Here is a 22,562-nt window from a genome sequence, read left to right on the forward strand (position 1 = left end):
TAAAACTAGCTAAGGGATGGATTACTCACGCTTTTTAAGCCTTGGGAGGGTTTGTGTTTAAAGAAGCTTGAGAGAAATGGTGTTTTGTGCTGCCAAGGTGTTAAAGGAATGAAAGGAAAGGGGTCTACCCTTTATATAGGGGTGGGTGTGCTGCCTAGAAGTGAGTGTGCGGCCGCACACCCATGTGTACGGCTGTAAACTCCCCCTAAGGGTGTGTATGGCCCGGTTTTGTCACCCTGTGGCTTGCTGACTGATTCCTAAACTCAACCCTAGTCTTACTCAAGCTTAGAACTCTCAAATGAACCCTTAAACAGCACGAGAAGTCAACATAACAAGTTTAACTTTGATTGAATTGGCTAAGTGTACAGGATAAAAGTTTCGGGTTGTCACAATCCAGAAGGTGAATGGGAGTCAGTGGGAGTTCAGACAGGAATGATGATAAGGGATTTTGTGCATAGGGCAGTGAGTTGATCGAGAGATGCTAAGTTGCTCACCGCGGGATCAAATAATCTCAGAGTGAATGATTTGGCTCTGTGATGTAGCTCTTGTCTGAGTCTTAACCGTTTCAGAGAGGGATCTTCTACTCAAAAGATTATCCGATTCTCATGTTAGCTGGAGCTTTCATTATTAGAGCATCATATGTGGAATTATTCTGTGAGTGTTGGTGTGATGGCCAGCACCGAGAGTGGTCGGGATTGCAGTTTCAACATAAAATTTATCCTTGATGGAGTTTGGAAAGGTTTGATGCTCTTGGAGAGACACCTTAGGAAGGCCAATGGTAGCGTAGGGTAAAAGGGGCGAACCCCTTGTATGCCAAGTGCAAGTACTCGGGAAGTACTGGTAGGGTTACCGGTTGAGTTAGAGTGTTGTACTCGAGGGTAGTAATGATCGAATTATTCCGAAGATGATATTTTTAAGGATTGGGTCGAGTAGGGAAGGTATGCGACATTTAGAAACGTCGTGGGAAGTTGCGGAGTTGTTAGTCGGAGCGGTCCGCCGAGGGTTGGACCGAATGGGCGAAGTGCGTAACTAATGATAAAGGTGTAAATGGATTGTAAGGTAGTTGACCGTGGCGGACTTCAAGGACAAAGTCTGGTTTAAATAGGGGAGAGTTGTAACACCCCAAATTTAGAAGACCTAGAAATGAAAGAAAAACCTCAAAATAAGGAAGTGACTTGTCGAGTACTGGAGTGATTCGACGTGTAGGACCGCGACTTGGATCGCGGGTTAAGTGACCTACTCGACGAGTCAGAGGACTGACTTGGCTAGTTGGTCAGGTTTTGGTAAAACCCTAAATTAGAGCCTTGCACCCTATTTAAGGAACATTATAACCCTTAATCAGCCTCCTTGATGCTCTCTCAAGACCGGAATGAAACCCTAGTGCCTTCCATGAGTTTGTAAGCCACTGTGAGCATTTTTTAGTGTTGTGAAGCTTGAAGAAGAAGGTGAAACCTTGGGGATATAAGAAGAGACTAGTAGATCCGGAAACCTCTTGCATTCTCCTCCATTTTCTGGTAAGAAAGCTTCCACCTTGATCATTATTCATGTAGATCTCTTCTTTATCACTTTTTTTTGGGGGGGGGGGGGGGGGGGGGTTGGTCCAATAACCCTAGCATGAGAGGAATTGGTGTCCCAAGGGCTTGTGTTTTCAGATCTAGCACCACTAAGGGTTGTTATGGCATAAAGGTGAAAGCTTTATAACATAGGGATTCCCATGGAAGCTTAAGAAGTGTTCTTTTGGCATTTTTAGCTCAAAAGGCCATGAGTGGAGGAAAAAGGCAGGAACTTTGCATGGTTGTGAGGTGGTTGGGTCCATATCTATGTTTTGGATGCTTTAAGACCCTTTGCAATATTCTGAATAGAGTTGTACCATAGGGGACTCAATGAGTTGCTCTTTGGTCTCGACGAGTCAGGACGTGGTTCCCTAATATTCCTATTTTAGTGTAAGGAGGGTTGAATCTAGAAAAGGACTCTGCTAGTGTGGGTTCTTGGTGGACCTGGAGATCATTGTACTCGATGAGTTCAAGGAGGAACTCGACGAGTCTAAGGCAATCTCCTTAATTTATGAAGGTGGACTCGGCGAGTTAAAGAGGAACTCGGCAAGTCAGATGAAGGAAGGTCCTGATGTGTTGAAGGTGCACTTGACGAGTTCAAGGAGAACTCGACGAGTAGGATCAAAGTCTAGAGTTTTGTGTGGACTGTGGGACTCGAAGGGTTGGTGGGTCAACTTGGCGAGTTGGGTCAACTCGGAGTGTTGACTTTGACCAAGTTTGACCTTCGAGGGTATTGTGGTCTAAATGCTATTTTGGGTATTGATAGTTCGGGGAGCCGAAGGATCAATAGTTCACGAGTTGCCGGATAGCAGTTAGAAGTGTGCAGCTAGTCTTCAACAGTGCAAGGTGAGTCTCCTCACTGTTTGTATGGGTCTAAGGCACAAATACCGTCCCATTATGTTTATGTTTATGTATAGTAAGAAGACCCGGGGTTAGCCCTAGGCACTTATTGTTATATGTTCCGGGTTACGACCTGATGTCGGGCAAGGCCCGAGGAAGGTTAGAATGCCAGAGGTCTTTGTGATTCTTGCATGAGTAGGTATGATAGATTCAGGACCAGGGGTCCGATGTTGGGGTAAGCCCATAATATGATTAGATGATAGTATGTTTTCGGTCCGGGGGTCCGATGTCGGGGCAAACCCGAGGAAGATCCTTATGTTGTATGTTAAATTATACTTATTGTCTTTGTGATACTTGTATGTGGCTGGTAGGGAGGTGAGTGTGGGCGAGGTCCTGTATCTCATCACAAGCTGAGTATGGATGGGGTTCCATATCTCAACATTAGCAGAGTAGGGGCGAGGCCCACGATAAGAAAGGAGTGAGTGTGGGCGGGGGCACGTATCTCACTACTAGCAGGAGTATGGACGGAGTTCCACAACTTCAGTAGCAGAGCAAGGACGGGGCCCTAGTTAGGCGATGCCTTAGACCAGTGTACAATTAGAGAGTGTTTATGTATATACTAGTATGCTATTTGATTGTATGTTTGTGTGTAGCGGGCGAGGCCCGGAGACAAGTGGGGCCTAAGAGAGACATATTTGTATACCGAGCGGGGCTCGATGCCAGGTGGGACCTGATGCTAGGTGGGGCCTGATGTCGGGCGGGGCCCGATGCCGTGCAAGGCCCAATGCAGCAGGCGGGGGCCCAGTATGTGGTTATGTGTTCATGGTTATGCGTATATGGTATGTGGTAGGTTGGGGAACTCACTAAGCTTCGTGCTTATGGTTTTCAGTTTTGGTTTCAGGTACTTCCAGTAGCGGAGGGAAGAGCTCGGGGTGATCGCATGGCACATACACACCAAAGGAGTTTTAGCCTGGGATGTTTACTCTGATAAAATGAACAAGTGTGTTGAAATGATACTCTGTTTTGTTATATACTCCTTTAGTTATGGTTGAAATGATTTAATACTTATGTTTTTATTAATGTTTTAAAAGAAAATTATGGCCATGATTTTTGGGATGTTATAAGTATGTTGTTTTTATGGATTAAATTGATAATAAACAAAAGTACATTGCTATTATGGTTTTAAAGTTAAGTATTACGTTGTTATTATGGATAAACTTAATTATAAACAAAAGTACATTGTTATTATGGTTTAAAAGTTAGGTGGTTTGTTGTTAATATTGATTATATTGATAATAAACAAGAGTACATTATTATTATTATTATTATAGTTTAAAAGTGAAATATTTGTTATAGTGGATTTAATTGATAATAAATAAAAGTGCATTGCTATTATGATTTAAGTATAGAATTGTCTTGCCATTTTTTAGGTTGTAAGGTTGCGTGAAGAAATTTTTACCACACGACAACAACAAGAAATAATTCAAGAACAAAAGGCAATGCTCTTGATATAGTGAAATATGAATAATAATCAACCTTGTAATCCACCTACTACTCCAGCCGATGATAATGAATAAATATTTTGGAACAACTGAATGTGTAGATACTTGGGGCGTATTTGACAAAACTAGCAGGTAGCGGGTAGTTGGTATGTAAACGGTACATGAGATAACTTTCAGATTTAGAGCGTTTAGTTTATACTAAATGCTAAAATTTTGTAGTACCAAACGAGTCTTTTTGTTCAAAACAGAACATTTTGTCAAAGTCTAGAAGCTCACAAATATTCCATGTCAAACACACCCTTGATATTGTTTGTTTTTGTGTTATTTATTAGTTGGTATGAAACAATTATGTAAAACTTTGTTTTGTGAAATTTTTTGTTTATTTTGACACTTTAACCGTAATGTTTAATTAGGTTTGTGTTTGAATATGATTATTATAAATTTTTGAGTTTGTCATCCAGTGAGAAAACTAAAAATTTGTATATATTTGCAGTATTTTATAAATAATTCGAAAATTCTAAAGGATTAGTACAGACAATCTGTCGGTAATGATATTCGTCGCTATTTTGTAGCTAATCAGAGAGCTATCGTCGATATATACGTCAAACTCGGTCAAAGAGCACCTGTCCGTAGATCTTAGCTAATTCGTCGGTAATGCATGCATCTATATTCCATCTGTAATTAGCGGCAAAAAACAGTCGTCAGTATTACCGTCGGTAATTTTTCGCTAATATGTTGGTATAATTTACCCACAACCTAAAATTTAACCGCCCTTTATCCGTCGACGATCAATCGGTATCGGCTATTACCGGCGGAACACGAATGGATATTATCGGTTGTATTTTGAGATTTTCTAGTAACGAGCGTATGTGTAATGTTTGTAAAGTCTCATGAGAAATTCATGAATATATATATATATATATATATATATATATATATATATATATATATATATATATATATATATATATATATATATATATATATTAGTTTATAACCCGTGGAAACCACGGTTACAAAATTAATTAAATATTCATAGTAAAAAATTCAAAATTATTAATCAATTATTTTATATAAAATTTTAAATACATTATTAATTAAGAGATTTTTTTTATTAGTTATGTAAAATTATAATTTTTGATTCAAACAAATATGTGGAATTAATTTATCATATATATTAGACTCTTTTTATTTGTGAACTAATGAAAACAATAATATAAAATATAAAATTTAAAATAAATAATAAATAGATTGACAAATAACATCAAATTAGGAGGTTTAATGAATTTAAAATAGAGAATTAATAGAATGACAAGTGACATCATATTAATTAGGAGTTCTAATATTATGATACTTGAAAAAAGGACTACTCTTTTATATATATATATATATATATATATATATATATATATATATATATATATATATATATATATATATATATATATACTAGTTTATAACTCGTGGGAACCACGGTTACAAAATTAATTAAACTTTCTAAGTAAAACTCAAAATTATTAATTAATAATTTTGAATAACTTATTAAATAAAATATATTTTTTTTAGTTATATATAAAATTATAATCGTTGATTCATATAAATACGTAAAATATATCATCTTATAATTTGTATAAATTTTATTTTATTATAATTGGTATAAATTTTATTTTATTTTAATTCTAATATTATTAATTTAATATAATTAAAATATGATTTAAATTTTGAAATTTGAAATTTGAAATGAAGAATTAATAGATTGACAAGTGTTATGATATTAATTACAATGTCTAACATGGTGACACATGGCAAAAGTGCTACTCTTTTATTAGAATAAAGATATATATATATATATATATATATATATATATATATATATATATATATATATATATATATATATATATATATATATATAAGTGTGGTTTTATCACAAATTTTCTATTTGTCTTGTCAATTTCCCACGTATCATCTGTATACTTTTCTTAGAAAAACGCTTATTTTCGCTCTTCAAAGGTTATATTTTATTGTTCCGCTTGTTTAAGGAAGGACAAATATCATAAAAAAAAAACCTCAATATTTGATATATGTACATGTAATTGAGAAAAAAATCTTATTAATTTTTTTTTGTTTGCTCAGGCATACATAGATTTCCCACTCCAGCAAATTTAACGATTTTCATGATTAATTCTGTTAAATTTTTTGCAAAATCAGTCCTAAAAGTTCAATTTTGATCCGTACAGTTTGCAAAAAATTGCACCACATGTCTAAAACTCGGTTTTATGTTTTTCAACTTATTTATTTTCATTTATTTTTTATTTTTTAGTCAAAACTAAACTTTATATATATATATATATATATATATATATATATATATATATATATATATATATATATCGTTTTTTATATATTTTTTAATTTTTTGTACGTTTTGTTTTTCGTTAATTTGATAACTTCTTTTGATATTTTTCAAAAAATGTAAAGTGTATGAATACTTTTTTATATTTTTCGTATGTGTTTCATATTTTTTTGTTTTTTTTCGTATTTTTTTTATGTTTTGTTTTCGTCAATTTGATAATTTCTTTTGATAGTTTTTAAAAAGTGTAAAGTGTATGAATACATTAGAGTATATTACATTTTGGTGTTCGAGTTTTTTTTTTTTTTTTTTTTGGTTATCTAAAAAAAGCGAAAAAACAAAAATAAAGAAAAAAGTGAAAAATAAATATTAAAAAATATGAAAAATAAATGAATACAAAAAATAAAAAACAAAAAAAGAAGTTAAAAAATAAAAAAGTATATAATAAAATTAAAAAAGTAACAAAAAAAAGCAAAAAATATAGAAAATATAAAAAACGAAAAAAAAATATAAAAACAAGTTTAGTTTTGACTAAAAAATGAAAATAAAGAAGTTAAAAAACATAAAGAAAAATAATAGTTGTGGACATGTGATGTAATTTTTTACAAACTATAAGGACTAAATTTGAGTTTTTTGGACTGATTTTGCAAAAAAAAATAACAGAGTTAACCATAAAAATCGTTAAATATGCTAGAGTGATAACTGTACGTCCAATTTGTGGCCAGCGCCAGCAAAAAAAAATTAATAGAGTTTTCTCAATTATGCGTGAAAATGTTGTGACTTTATGATATTTGCCATTTATGAAATTATATAAGAACGTGTAGTTTGCTCAATCGTGTGTGTGTGTATATATCTATCTATCTATATATATATATATATATATATATATATATATATATATATATATATATATATATATATATATATATATATATATATATATATATATATATATATATATATATATATATAAAAGAATTCTTATACTTTCCAATGGACCAATTTATTTGCTTTTACATAACATGATGTAAATGTATGTCGACCAATTTCCTTGGTTTTACGTCTTCCATGGAAAATGCCTCTTTTGGAATATTTTACATATCTTTATCCCATATCCCAAAAGAGAAGCATAAAAACGGAACTTGTTTAGAAATTTGACAAATATTGGGGGCGTTCTGGTCAATCTAAAACTTTGCTGTTTTGAAATCGAATCTAAAGTCAAACTGTATTCCATGTTTATTAATATGTTCTTAAATTTTGTTAATAACACATGCAAATAAAATTCAAAACCTAATATTTAAATTATTTTGAAAAATCTGTATACTCGAACAAATCAAATATGGACAAAGATATTTGCTCGTCTTTTTTAAGATTCAAAAATGTCCATCTCACTCATGTATTCTTTGTGGGCCTTTGAAATATTTATCTTTATATGTATCCAAAAAGATGGATCAACTTACAAAGTAAGAATAACTTATTTTTATTGTATTATCTGATATTGAGATTCGAATCATTTGTTGAGTTGAAAGAATTTCGTCAAAACATAATATCTTGCTTTTTCTAACTTGTATAAATTATAATAATGTTACGAGCCCAAAATATATGCACGTTGTTTATAAAATAATTAGTATCGCTATCAAAAAAAGATAACGACACAATTTATTTGCCAATTTATCTATTGCGTCTAATTTTCATGTTTTGAACTAAAAATATACAAAAAGTCCCCATGGATTACTTAAAAAGCCACTACATATGGCCTAAAAGATATGAATTAAAAAACTCTAAAACACTCGAGTACTATATATAAAATATTTACTCCTATAAAAAGCGAGGATAATGGTTTTGTAACATATTTTTGATTTTTTATACTGGTTTTTTTCGTCTATATTTATTCTTCAACTTGTTTAACTCTATATATTCAGACAATTCCAGGTAAGTTGAAAAAAAAAATGACTTCATAGAATAATATATTTATCATTTTGTACACATTTAGTCGTTAATATTTTTTATATATTTAACATTTAATATTTTTTGTTGCAAAATATGGTCTTGTTGTTTTTGTACACATTCAACTTATGAACAATTTATTTATGTTTTTCTTATAACATTTTATATAACACAATCATTAACGAGGTGTTTGAGATTATTTATAATTATGGCCACTGTGACATTAATTGTTTGGTACTTATGTTTTGTGTTCTGAACTTCGTAACTTCTTTATATGATTTTAAATTTTCACGATCTTTATATCTACGTGTTCGTATTTGAATCTACTATAATTTTCGTTTAGATTACTCTTGATAAAAAGTAATATATTTTTACTTACAATTTTATAAAAAAAAAATGGTCATACATACGTTCATAAAGAATGCATGTATATAAAGATTGTAAGTAAAAATATATTACTTTTTAACGGTAGTAATCTAAAAGAAAACTGTAGTAGATTTAAATACAAATGCGTGGATATAAAGATCGTTAAAATATGAAATCATATGAAAAAATTACGACGTTCAGAACATAAGACCTACACAACCAAGCAACTTAGATTATTCTCATTAAAAAGTAATATATTTTTACTTACGATTTTATAAAAAAAGTTCATACATATATTCATAAAGAACGCATGTATATAAAGATCGTAAGTAAAAATATTTTTTTTTAACAGGAGTAATTGAAAAAAAGTTGTAGTAGACTCAAATACGAACGTGTTAATATAAAGACCATTAAAATTCAATATCGTATGAAGAAGTTATGACGTTTAGAACACAAGAGTTATACGTAACACAAGACCTAATGTGACAACTGGGAAAATTTCGTCAACAACCGTCACTAGAGATTAGCATTCACAAATGGTAACAATAGAGTTTTTCATATTTCGGAAAAATATGATCAGATATGCTATGATTTATAAGTAAGGAAAAGATTAATAGGGTAAAAAATGAGTGACCAAAAAATTATACAACTATTAATAATGGTTCGTGTATTTGGAAAGTATGCAGTAACGTGATCTCAAGGATATAAACTTTGTAAAAATCTGACACCAATTGGAGGAATTATGATTTTATAAAAAGTAAAAATCAATCGCATTATTAATGAATTCACCATCGAAATAGTATAAAAAATCGGTTGAGTTTTGGCTAAAGTTATTAAAAAGAAAATTGTAGTAGTCCGAGAGATAAAAACTTTCAAAAGAAAAAGGTCAAAAAAGAAGTCCGTATAAAGAGGATACGATTTTTGGAAAAATATAAAATATGAGCTAAAAATAAAAGTTAAAATTTGACAATGCAACATTAAGGAAAGTTGTAGTACTAGTGGAGAGCTACACAAATATATAAAGAGGGTAAGAAACAAAATTCATATAAGAAAGATATGAATTTGTATAGAAAATTTAGCGATTCACGCCAAGTGCGCGCCATGCTCGACATGTCTGACACCCTAATTCGTCCAGATTGGAGAGACGTGGACCACCAGAAGTGTGACACGTGACAAACCTTGGATGGAGCCACGAGTCATGTACACAACACACATTAAGTGCACCGCACGCATATGTGAAGGTTTGTATCGATCAGATACACTTCACGTATAATTAACAAGAACAAACTAAGCAAATAAAGAACATAAAAGTAAATAATAGGAAGAATTTTTCAAATTTGAGTAATGATATGGTACATAATATTTCGTTGTAATATCATAGACCCTCAAAATCAGTCACTCGTTATTTTCATGAATTGGCCTAGAATTGTCCTTACATACACATAATAGTTACGTAGAACATAATAGGCTAATGTTATATATATATATATATATATATATATATATATATATATATATATATATATATATATATATATATATGAGCTAGGTTCAAATATGGAATGACATCTATTGTGTGAACGTATGGATAATGCTATTCTGTGAGAATTACAAAGAAAATATGTTGTTTGATAATATGAATACGTTCAATCTTATATAATTATTTTAATTATTAAGCATTTTAATTAATTAAATCGTCTATAAGGTTATTATACACTTTTTTTTTAATTATTCTTATTCTGTCAGAATGTTATCAGGATGTTTATTGAGTCGTATTATATAAGAATTAAAATAAATGAAAACGATGAATAAGAAAAAAAAATGAATTAGAATTAGTGAGAATCCATTAAAATAATAATAGTTCTGTGAGATTGAATGTATTCACGTTACTAAACAACATATTATTTTAGTAATTTTCATAAAATAGCATTATCCACACGTCTAAACAATAGTTGTCCATCAACATTATAACCTAGCCCATATATATATATATATATATATATATATATATATATATATATATATATATATATATATATATATATATATATATATATATATATATATATATATATATATATATATATATATATATATATATATATATATATATATATATTCCATTTTTTTATTTATAGTTTTATACCCTAACCGTTTACCAAAAAAGGAAACCACGAGGAGAATATGCTATGGATGAAAAGAATAAAATCTGCACAACCTGATTTATCATACTTTTAGACTTAAAAAAAAAGTGATAAATTCGAATTTCGAATAGATTGATGAATTTGTTAATTATTATAACGATAATAAACTATAAGAGTAATTTCACAAAATGATGTATCTGGTTTCCAAAAATTATTTTTCCAACTGAGTGTTTTTTACAAACCATATAATGCTTGTGGACATTATTTGTTAAGGGTTTGGTCCATATTCAATTTAAAATTACTATTCGCTTGTTTATAATTTCTTTTCATATTTTCTTTAATTCCATTGTAATTAAAAGAAAAAAAAATAATGGCCCCATCTCAACCAACCTTTTGTTTTTTTACAAATAAATTAAAGAAAAAACAAGAATATAAACAAAAAAAATGGTATATTAATCTTTGTACAATAACCAAACCGTCTTGTTAGAAAAAAAAATGTACCAAAAAATGTAGTCTTGAGACAACCACATTGAATATTTCTATTTCTATAATTTACTAAAATTATTATTTTATTCATTTATATTTGATTGATTTTATTATTTCGTAGCAAAATAACCATTTTTATATTGTTAACTTTTCTGAAACTGACAAATTTACATGTCTTTTATGTATTTGTACAAATATTATGGTTGCATTGATATATATATATATATATATATATATATATATATATATATATATATATATATATATATATATATATATATACTAGCTGCTTATCCATGCAATGCAGCTGGGCTATTAGTTTCATTCGTCAAATAGTTTCAAACAACTATTATTCTTTTTTTGGCACACTATTTCTAGTTTAAAATAAAAATACATTCCTTTAGGTTACAAGCAATTCCATTTTGATGGTTTTTGGCATATACAACCAACAAATTATATTTGTTTGCAGTGAAGAACCGTTTTACCCTTGTGTGTGAAGCTACCTAAAAATTATTTTTTAATTAGATAATTTTTAAATATCAAAATTCTCAATTACATAATTTCAAATAACATTTTGTTGTTAGGTAGTCTATTTAATCGGTTAACAAAATTTCTCATTCAAATTCTCAATTAGCAATCACCATAACTACATCAAACTAATAAACAGAGTGTATAACAGTTTTGCGTCGAAACATATTTTATATTTAAAAAAATTGTGAGGACAAGATATAACAGTTTTGGTCATAAACTAAAAGTCATTATAGATATCTGACTATTACTCATTAAATAATGTCATACTAAACGTGATATTTATTTGAATCATATTGACTATTACTCATTAAATAATATCATTTTTTTCTGGTTCTTATGCATTGCAAGTCTCATTTAGTTACCGAACACATAATATATGTTGAACTATCAATCATTATAACTACACTTTCATCCTACAACTTGTGTTCATCAATCAACTTTCAGGACAGAAAGAAAGTAAAAATGGAGTCAAGAAATTTCAATCAAATCCCACAAAATTTCCAAGAATTGCAATAGCATTTGGTATCAAGAAACACCAAGCAAACAAGCAAGCAAATAACTTGAATGAATATAAACAAATAAACAAATCAAGAAAGTGGAGAAGTTGCATCATCTTGGACAGGTGGCGGATCAAGGAGTCTGACTGTTCTTGGAAGCATGAATTCAACAAAGATTGGATAATTAGAATACAGATATTGACCATCAATATTATCATTCACAACTTCACATGAAACAGGCACCAATGATCTTCCTCTAAACAGGATCCAATCTACATGAAAATCTTGAGTTTGTCGATCCCAACACAGGCAAAGTGCACAGAAAATCAACTTAAAGAACTCAACAGCTCCTTGTTTGCTGCCTACAATATGAAGTTTTATATGTTTATAAAGATTGAAGGATAAGATGGTCATTTTCTCACATTCAGAGACTTCGTTCGGTCCAGACACAAAAGTCTTTGTGCGTATAGAAACATACTCCTTGGGTTGACTTGGGTGTAGTTTCTTTTTTACTTTACAAGGACAGGAGGGTAAAATGGTCATTTTGCTCGCATCCAGATAGTTCATCCCCGTCCCAAAAAGAAACAGTCTTTGCATATAGGACTTACTCCACAAGTTGACTTAGGTGTTTGTTTCTTTTTAATTTAATGGACTTAATGATGACAAAAGGGTAAAATGGTAATTTGCTCACTTAATAGTAAAAAGAAAGAAAAATGGGAGTTGAGATTGATATAAATAATAAATAAAAATATATGATACCTTTAAATCCATGAAAGGTGCGTACAAGTGACACATTTTTCCTCAATCGGGCATTAGGCCATGCATCTCTCATACCACCTACCACACCATGTTCTCCAAACAAAGGGAAAAATGTTAGTTCTTTGACTTTTTTAAGGTCAAACTAAAAAGGTAATATGGATTTTCTTAAATATTTGAAGGGTTAAAGGCAAGAAATAGCAATGTACTTTTTTTTGATTGACTTATTATAGCTATCTATTTTCATTTTCTTTATAAGATTGTACTTTGAAGAATCTACACAGTTATAACAATGTCATCCAAATACAAAGCAATTTTCACAGCTAAATTGGTAGACTCTTCCATTACATTCTTTATCCCATTACTCTACCTATTCCATTCCTATGCCATTCTGTTCCATTCCATTCCATCCAACCAAACAGACTTTAAATAAGGTATAATTACCTTGATCTCCCCAAAAGAAATCGTCCTGTGGTTGACTCTTTTTGTGTATTAAAACCTCCACAATATAGAACTGGCAAGCTAGGAGGTAATGAAGCAATATACTGCCACGTCAGCAATGCACTTCGCCTACGAGCACGAGGGCTAAAATCATCCATGTTTGTATTCACTATTTGGAATGAAAAACCAGGCGACTTTACTCTTTTCATTTGAAAGGTGTAGAGATTTTTTTGTTAAAGAAACGAATGAAGTAAAAAAAAAAACATTTATTCAAATGTTTTTCAAGATTTAATCATCATTATAATATTTATATTATATGCTTGAAAAGGATATTGCCCATGTGGCTATGGAAGGAGATTCACTCCCCCATGATATGCTTTCAGGAATAGAAGGAGATTCTGATAACCAAAATGTTCCTCCTTCTAATAACTCCACCTTTTTGATAAAAGAAAATACGAGACAAGAAAATTTAATAATAATAAACAAAAGTATAGATATTAAGCAATTATGTGAAAGTAGTACACAAAGTATTACCTTTTCCTTGTCATAGAAAATGGTGCAATACTGATCTGAAACATATTTGGATCCTTTTCTTGAAATCCCAAATTGCTCATACCCTTGTATGTTTAATAACAATTTATGAGTGCAAATTTGTAAAAAGTTAGGGCTTAATGGAAAAAGTGTCATTTCTCTGGCTTTCTCTAATAAGCAAACACCACACTATCACAATCAATTTGGAAAAATCATAGTTAAAAGATTAGAGATTAGATTGATTAAAAATTTGAAGTTATAAATGGGGATTGATTTCAACTATATGCAAAAACTGCAGAATTTAAAAATTTGTATAAATATCAAATTAAGATAAAACAGTAATCAAAATGTAACTGGAAGTATTACCTCGCAAGCATTGTTGAAGATACTCCAATTGAGATTTCACACCTACGAATGCAAAAAGAAACAATTTCAAAAAATTCGTAGAAACAAACCCCATTTCGAAATCGAAAATCAATCAAGACCAACATAATCAATCATATTTCAAAATCGAACGAATCAAGAACATGTATTTTAAAGATCTGCAACATACATAAACAAACGAAGGAGCTCACCTTGTCAAATAGTCCAATATCTTCCCCATTTCCTGATTTTAAGATTTGTTTGACCGTCTACATTTGCAGTATGATACATAAAAGAATAAAAGAGATAAAGTTAGTAAATTATGGTTTCATGTATCATCCAACATAAAGTTGATATTAAGAGACCTTGCTTTAACAGACACCATCAATTTTTATACTTTCAGGGAGTAGCAAATAAACTGGAATGAAGGTGTCATGCTTGACCTGAAACAACATAAAAATTAAATTTGCATCGACTCTAATAACAAATGTGAGAAAAATATGATTTTTAAGTATCATAAAGAACCATTCCAAGGAGGCTCACTCTGTGAAGAAGGAACGACACCATTAATGTGGGATAACACTACTTTCGTTGACCTTTGAGACCCTATTACACAATCTTAACTGGTTCTAATTTCTCCCAATTTATTATTGTCTTTCAAGGAACAGGGCCTGGTTCAAGCATTTCATCAAGCAGTTGGGGTGCATAGTGAAACTCTCTTTTAAATCTTAATATCAAGTGGTTGGGGTATAATCGTTCTTCTTTATAGTTGACTTCGACATACGGATCACATCCCTATACAAATAAAGACAAAAAAAATATAGAAAAGTCAAAAAAAATTCACCAGGAATACGAACAACAAAAGTAGATGAAAAGAATTTGATGACAATATGTAAACCTGAGTTGGTACATGGAACGAATTTGATAAAAGGGTGCACGCCACCTATGTTTCAAAAAATAGGAATTACAAAACACATGTAAATCCGTTCACGAAAATAGTCCATTTTAAGTTAGAAACAGTAATTAGGGAGAAGTTGTAAATGAACCGAGAGAAAATTAGATAGATACACTTGTTATTCTTCAACATCACGTTACATAATTAGGGTTAGGGAGATGTACATGTTTAAATTCATGAATAGAAATATGTAGATAGTTAGATACATACGATAATCAATATGAAGTTAGTAGACTTACTAATAGTGACTGTGTCTCCCCAGTGTTGCCATTAGTGGTTCCTATTGATCTGTGTGAGCTCATCCATCGATTGAATATGTGTGAGCTCATCCATGAATTCTGAAATTTAAAGACAAACATTGAGAGTAAGAAAGGAAAAAAAAAGAACCTCAAAAACAGAGTAAATACCTGCAAATCGGAAGACTCCAAAGTTTAGGGTTTCCATCCAGAAAATAGACATATAACATGAATCTTTCATAGAAATTGTGTTAACACCAGCTAAGAACGAAATGACAAACAAAAACCAAAAATCATTCAAGTAAATTGGCAAAAAAAAAAAGACAGATAGAAAAATCCAAGAAAATAAAAAATCATAGGAAACAAATCCATCTAAAATCGACCATGTTACAAACCCTAGACTACAATCACCCGTACCAACAGTAAACAAGTTGAGAAAAAAGTTATAATTTTGTATTTCACCTAATCTGTACATAGAATCATCATTTCTTTGTTCCCTTTGGATTTTCTTCAAGTTAGGTAGCCCCTTTGATTTTCCATGTATGAGAACAATCTAACCTGACGTCGATCAAAACAAAAGAGTTAGAGTGACGACGGTCTGTATATATGTGTGGTGGTTGTCCTCTACATCTTCTGCAAGTGGGAGTTGGTCACTGATTGAGAGAATTTAGAATTTTAGGGTTTTAATAGGCTGGGAGAGGAGATGCGTTTATATAACATGTATCTCGATGTATGAACACCCATGAGCAATGAAGAAAGAGAAATGGTGGTGGTACGCACAGTGTAACTGAGTGGTGTTAGAGTTTTTTTTACTGAGAGAGGAAGAAAATTGTTTAGTAGAAAGAGAAATGGGATGATTTCTGCGAAGGAGAAGAAGAACAGATATAGGGGAAGGGGGCCAAGAACTGAAAGATTTTTGCCGTGATCTCAGGCTTCTTCACAACTATCAGCAGGACTAAAGAACTAGGTCAAACCCGCATTACAAGTTCATATGCATTGATTACTTGTATTCCATTCTTCATATTTTACAGTGCGACTTAAAAAATATTATTATTTTATTGATGGCTATTTGTACCATTAGCTTAAGGGTTTGAACGTCTTAAAAAATAATATTATTATATTCATTGTATTTTTAGAAATAGTTAGATTTCCTTTATAAGATAGTAAATATATATATATATATATATATATATATATATATATATATATATATATATATATATATATATATATATAAAGGTTCAAATGAGAACAAAAAAAAATTAAGAACCTAAGAACCAACTAATTTAGAGAAATTCTTATCAAAACATGGAATGGTAAGCTATAATTATCACGAATAGAAGGTTTACTATGTATTATTTAAGAAAAAAAAAAAACACGGTAGAAATGGAAATTCCCTCCTTCTACCATCGACACCTCCTGCGGTCGCCGATGCCCGCCCTAACAACTCCAGCAACGATACCTTCTTTGGCACCTTCACCTTCTCCGACGCCTTCACTTTCTCCGATTTTACAGTCGCAGATATATGACGCTACCTTCTCCGGCAACACTACCTTTTTTGGTGACTTCACCTTCGTCGCCCTCCACCTCCACTCTACCGTATTTACAACCACATCGACCAGCAGATCTAATTTCGTCGACCACCGCTGCCGACATATGTGCAATTCTAAGCAGGATTATCATGAGAGCACAGATATGAGATCTGGATGGAGTTTCTAATGAAATATTGTTAAGATCTCTTGATTTCTTCTCCCTATTGAGGTTTTCCGGCGATGTTACTAGTTCGACAATAGTGAAAACAGCAGTGGTGGTTGATGCAATGTAGTCGTCAGAAGTTTATAATGACGTGATATGGAGTAGCTAGACAAACTGCCGGCAATGAGGTAATATCTTAAATGTTGTTGACTTTCCGAATTTAGGTCACGAACTGTGGGTTACAATGGGCTAAATCGTTTTATGTTTATTAATGAGCTGAATTTAAGTGGATTAGGCCTAAAGGAAATCAATTTGAATTAAAAGCAATTCAGAAAGTCACTTTAAGTATTTGTATAGTACTTGTATTCTGGAAGTGTTTTGAAATCGATTCATCGTTTAACTATTGCAGTTAATTAATTAAAATAATAGGTTATATATATTCACTAAATGCAGTTTGGATTTATTTTCAAAAATAAATTAGTAAATAAAGATTCTTATAAATTTTATTTTATGGACTAAATAATTACGTCTAAACTTTATGGACTAGAAAGCCTCACATAAACATATCGGAAGAGTTAAATGTCAACTTTTTATATTAAACTGTAAATTTATTATATTAAACTGTAAATTTTATGTATTAAACTATGAATGATTGTATTAAATTGTGAATTGTTGTATTAAGATTTGATTTTTATATGTATTTTGTGTTTGCACATAAAAGATGAAATAAAATAAACATTATTCACAAGTATGAAATAAAATAAATATATTATTTACATTAGTTTCTATTATTAACAACTCGAACCGATAACCAAAATTTTATAAGTCGTTTATTTTGTTACCTTATTTAATTTGCAAACACATGAATTTGAATCTTTAATTCGTTAATGGTTATTAAGTTATAAATCTAACTTTATTTTTTTTTATTTGTTATAATATTTGCATAAAATATTAATTTTGAATCCATTGCTATTAAGTTGTGAATTCAAGTTTGTTTTCTTATTTATTATAATATTTGCCTAAAATTGGTATTCATAGCTTATGCTTTACGTTTTTATATTACGAATTGAGTTTAGAATTTGTGTTACTATGTTAGTATTTTCTCCAAAAGAAAATGTTAATTTATATTTTTTATGTTGTGATTGTGATGTTTTATTGTTTCAATTATTGTTTAGTTATGTTAATGTTAGTTTTAATTGTTATTAATAAGAATATATAAGTTTTAAGTTGTGAATGCATAAATTTTTATAAGTTTTACGTTGTGAATGCTTGATTTTTATAAGTTTTTAACTATAAATACATGATTTTTTATAAGTTTTAAGCTGTGAATATTTGATTTTTTATGCAGATCCGATTATTTCAATAAGGACATTTAAATATGTTTAGTTCTGTTAATGTACGTAAGTTTTAACTATGAATGAGTGAATTAATATGTTTTAAAGTTGTGAATACTATGAATGAGAGTCCAAAACTGTTTTATTAAACAGTGAATGAACGTCTTGAAATGCTCCATTAAATTGTGCATTTGTGTAGTGCACACAAGGTGTTTGATGAAATGCTTCCACAAAATCAAGTATGTTTTTAAGTTGTAAATACTGTGAATAAAAGTCTAAAACCGATTTATTAAACTGTAAATTAAAGTCTTCAAATGTAAGATTTAAGTTGAGAATAAAATCAGAAATGTATAGTTTTGTATTAAACTTTGAATTTATTATATTAAGTAATGAATTTTGTGTATTAAAGAGCAAATTGATTATATTAAGATGAGTTGATTGTATTAATCTATGAATTGACTACATTACGCTGTGAATTTAATATGATTTTTTTGCTTCTAAAATATAAGATGAAAGTAACATTATACACATCTTATTTTATAATTTTGAATAAAGTATGTAATGATTAAACTGTGAATATTTGTGTAAATAAACTTTGAAATAAGTACTAACCTATAGATCTAAAGATATAAATGTAAGTTTGAAATTGATAATTGGCTATGAATGTATAATTTGTGTGTATTAAACAGTGAATTTATTATATTAAGCTATGAATTTTGCATACCGAACTATGAATTGACTGTGTTAAGTTGTGAATTGATTCTATTAAGCTGTGAATTTTAAGTGAATTTGTGTTAAAATATAAAAGATTTATGTATGAATGTTTGTATTATTTTTCTTGTGAATATATTTATTTTTGTGTATTTTAAATATATAAGAATGTATTAGTTTTTATAAGTTTTTTTGCAATAAACTCTAAATTAGTGAATTAATTAGTTAAATTAATATATATTTAAGCTATGAATCCATGATTTTACTTAAAGATCTGATTTGGAAGGATGAATGTTTACGACGGTGGCATAGGTGATTGGTGGCGACATATGGTAGGTGGTGGTGGTGGTGGTAGGGTTTGAGTTTGACTTCTTTGAATATGTGAATTAGTGTATAATGGAATGTATTAAACTGTGAATTTTATATATTAAGCTGATAATGGACTGTATAAATTGTATATTTTATTTAAATTGTGTGTTAAAATATGATTAAATGCATACATGAAAATAAGAGAACGTGAAGTAGTGAATTAATATTTTATTAAACTGTGAATATGTCTTTCAGACGATATACCTTTTTCAAGAGATTTACAATACAGAAGTGGAAAAAATGAATTTATCATGGCATAATTCTATTTTTTTCATTAAATTTTATATATTTGGTTGCAAAAATAAAAATGTATATGTTCAAAGTTATTACTATAGAAATATGAGTTATTGTATTTGTCCTATTAAGCTGTGAATACGACTAAAAATTTGTCAGTGCATTTGTTACTCCAGTGGCGGTCCGATGGTGGTTTGGTGGTTGTCCGGTGGTGGTCATATGACAAGTGGCAACTAGTTGTAAACTAAGGTGTGAAAAATTTTGTTTAATATTATATTAGTGTTTGATTTGTCCAAAAAATTCTTAATGAAAAAATGGTTCTTAGGGTTTTAACTTTTTTTTGTTTTCATTTCAACCACTCCATCCATATATATATATATATATATATATATATATATATATATATATATATATATATATATATATATATATATATATATATATATATATATATATATATATATATATAACTAACTTAATAAATAAATTCGTATGGAACAAATGCTTGAAAGAGTATAAATTCCGAATTGACACGACTTTTGCAATTTTTCTATTTTTTTGCTAGATGAATATAATATTGGCTTTAAAAGACAAGATATATATGATCAACCAATGTATCGATGGGTCCTGACTCATAAACACCTTTTAACGATTGCACCGACAGGAAGACCTAGGATTCTTCATTTGGAGCTTCGAATCAAATTATTCTAAAATTTCAGAAGAAAATACAATTTTGACCTTGATTTCTTACTAACATAAATCGTATAAAATCAAGAATATCATCAATAGGATGATAAAGTAGTTCTCCCACTTCACATTTGGACTTTAATTCATACAAAATTCATATAACGAGGGATGTTTTGTTTGAAATATTTAAACGTGTTGGGGTTTCTAATAAGAAAGAGATTCCTATGAATTTCTTCACTGACCCAAGATGAAGGTTAACCCTTAGACCTAGGGGTGTCGAACGGGTAAAATTTTCGGGTTTCGGGTAGAACGGGTATTTCCTTAAGAAAATATTACCCGATACCCGACCTATATTGTAATTCGGGTTTTCATGTTTCGGGTATTCGGGTTTGAGGTCGGGTCAGGTAATTATTGGGTATACCTGAAAATTTCTTAAATGACACTTATTGATAATTTTTTTCTTTATTTTTTTATTTTTACATGTTTGTTGGTTTAATAAAGAATCAGGTAGGAAAATACTCCATAGAATTAACAAGTACATATATAATAACAATACAAATCATTATAATATGTTATGTACTTTTTTAATTTCATTCCGTGCGATAGTGAGAAACTGAGAATTGTGATGACGGTTCAGGACTTCAGCTTCAGCGTCATATTCCCTTTGCAAGTTTGCGTTGACTGTCGAGCCGTCGTTCATAAGAAGGAAACGAAGGGTTTTGTTTTATTTGAAGTGTGCGTACGTGACTGCATTGTATATTTGGTATTATTTAAAAAACGAATTCGGGTAATCGGGTATGCCCGAAAATAAATATTTATACCTAAAACCCGACCTATATTATTATCGGGTTAACCTATTACCCGAATGTTCATACCCATTACCCGTTCTACCCGACCCATTCTACCCGAATTCGGAACGGGTCGGGTGGGTAGAACGGGTTTCGGGTTTTTTCGACAGGCCTACTTAGACCGACTGACGTTCTGATTTTTGGATAGGTTGAAGATAAACACACATGTGTGCACCTTAAAGGTGTATCCCCTCTCATGGGCTTGAGGGCTAGGGTTTCACAGTGGGGTTTCTGACAAGAAAAGGACTCATGTGAATTTTTTGACTAACCCATAATGAAGGTTAACCCTTACACCGGTTGAAGTTTTGATTTTTGGATGGGTTGGAGAGAAACACGCATGTGTAGACCTTACAAAACCAATAAACAAGTAAAAACTAATAACATGTATTAATTATTTTTGAAACTGGTTTATATCATTTCTTTTTTTAGAAAATTGTTAATAAATATATATCTTCTCTATGTTATTGTTTAAAATATATAGTAAATATATATATATATATATATATATATATATATATATATATATATATATATATATATATATATAACTGTAAATAGTGTGAAAACGTAAAAACACTACTTTTATATTATTATTCTACAATGAATTTTGAATCCACGGTTTTATGTCATTATTCAGCAATGAATAAATAAATAGTCACAAGTTAAAACTAAAATTAGAATTTACTACAAAAATATATATACATATATTTATAATAGAATAATAAAATTCTAATGAATATATGAATAATCAAACTTTAAAATTCATATTAAAATTATTTCAACTATACACATATACAACATTCATTGCAAAATAATATATATATATATATATATATATATATATATATATATATATATATATATATATATATATATATATATATATATATATGCCCATGCAAAACAACGACAATAAATAACTCTTTTAGTGAATAGTTTTCTTACAGGAAAATAATTATTACATTTTATTATTATTATTATGTAATAAAAAATTAACACTTTTAATTAAAATATTTATGTTTAGAACTTTTAATTATATTTTCTATTTATACATTTAATGTAAAATAATTATTATCCTTGTCTACTTTAAGAAATATAAATTATTTTATATAAATGAATTTAATATTTTAAAATTGTCATTTTTTTCTAAATTAAATTTTTAGTTACCATCCTTAATTCAAGT

The 22,562-nt window shown here is 29.7% G+C and overlaps 1 protein-coding gene across 1 annotated transcript; it reads right to left on the bottom strand.

The window, feature by feature from the left end:
* Nucleotides 1-12,179: 12,179 nt before the first annotated feature.
* On the bottom strand, nt 12,180-17,157 carry LOC111894403 (uncharacterized). Its single transcript, XM_052770802.1, is given in 13 exon segments — nt 12,180-12,581; nt 12,979-13,071; nt 13,391-13,634; nt 13,750-13,851; nt 13,951-14,033; nt 14,314-14,355; nt 14,501-14,579; nt 14,691-14,753; nt 14,977-15,105; nt 15,209-15,253; nt 15,505-15,603; nt 15,653-15,762; nt 17,037-17,157. Coding segments are annotated over 13 exon segments (1,482 nt in total). The 3' UTR covers nt 12,180-12,309.
* Between the last annotated feature and the right edge of the window lie 5,405 nt (nt 17,158-22,562).

Source organism: Lactuca sativa, chromosome 4 (assembly GCF_002870075.4).
Source record: "Lactuca sativa cultivar Salinas chromosome 4, Lsat_Salinas_v11, whole genome shotgun sequence".
NCBI classification, from domain to species: domain Eukaryota; kingdom Viridiplantae; phylum Streptophyta; class Magnoliopsida; order Asterales; family Asteraceae; genus Lactuca; species Lactuca sativa.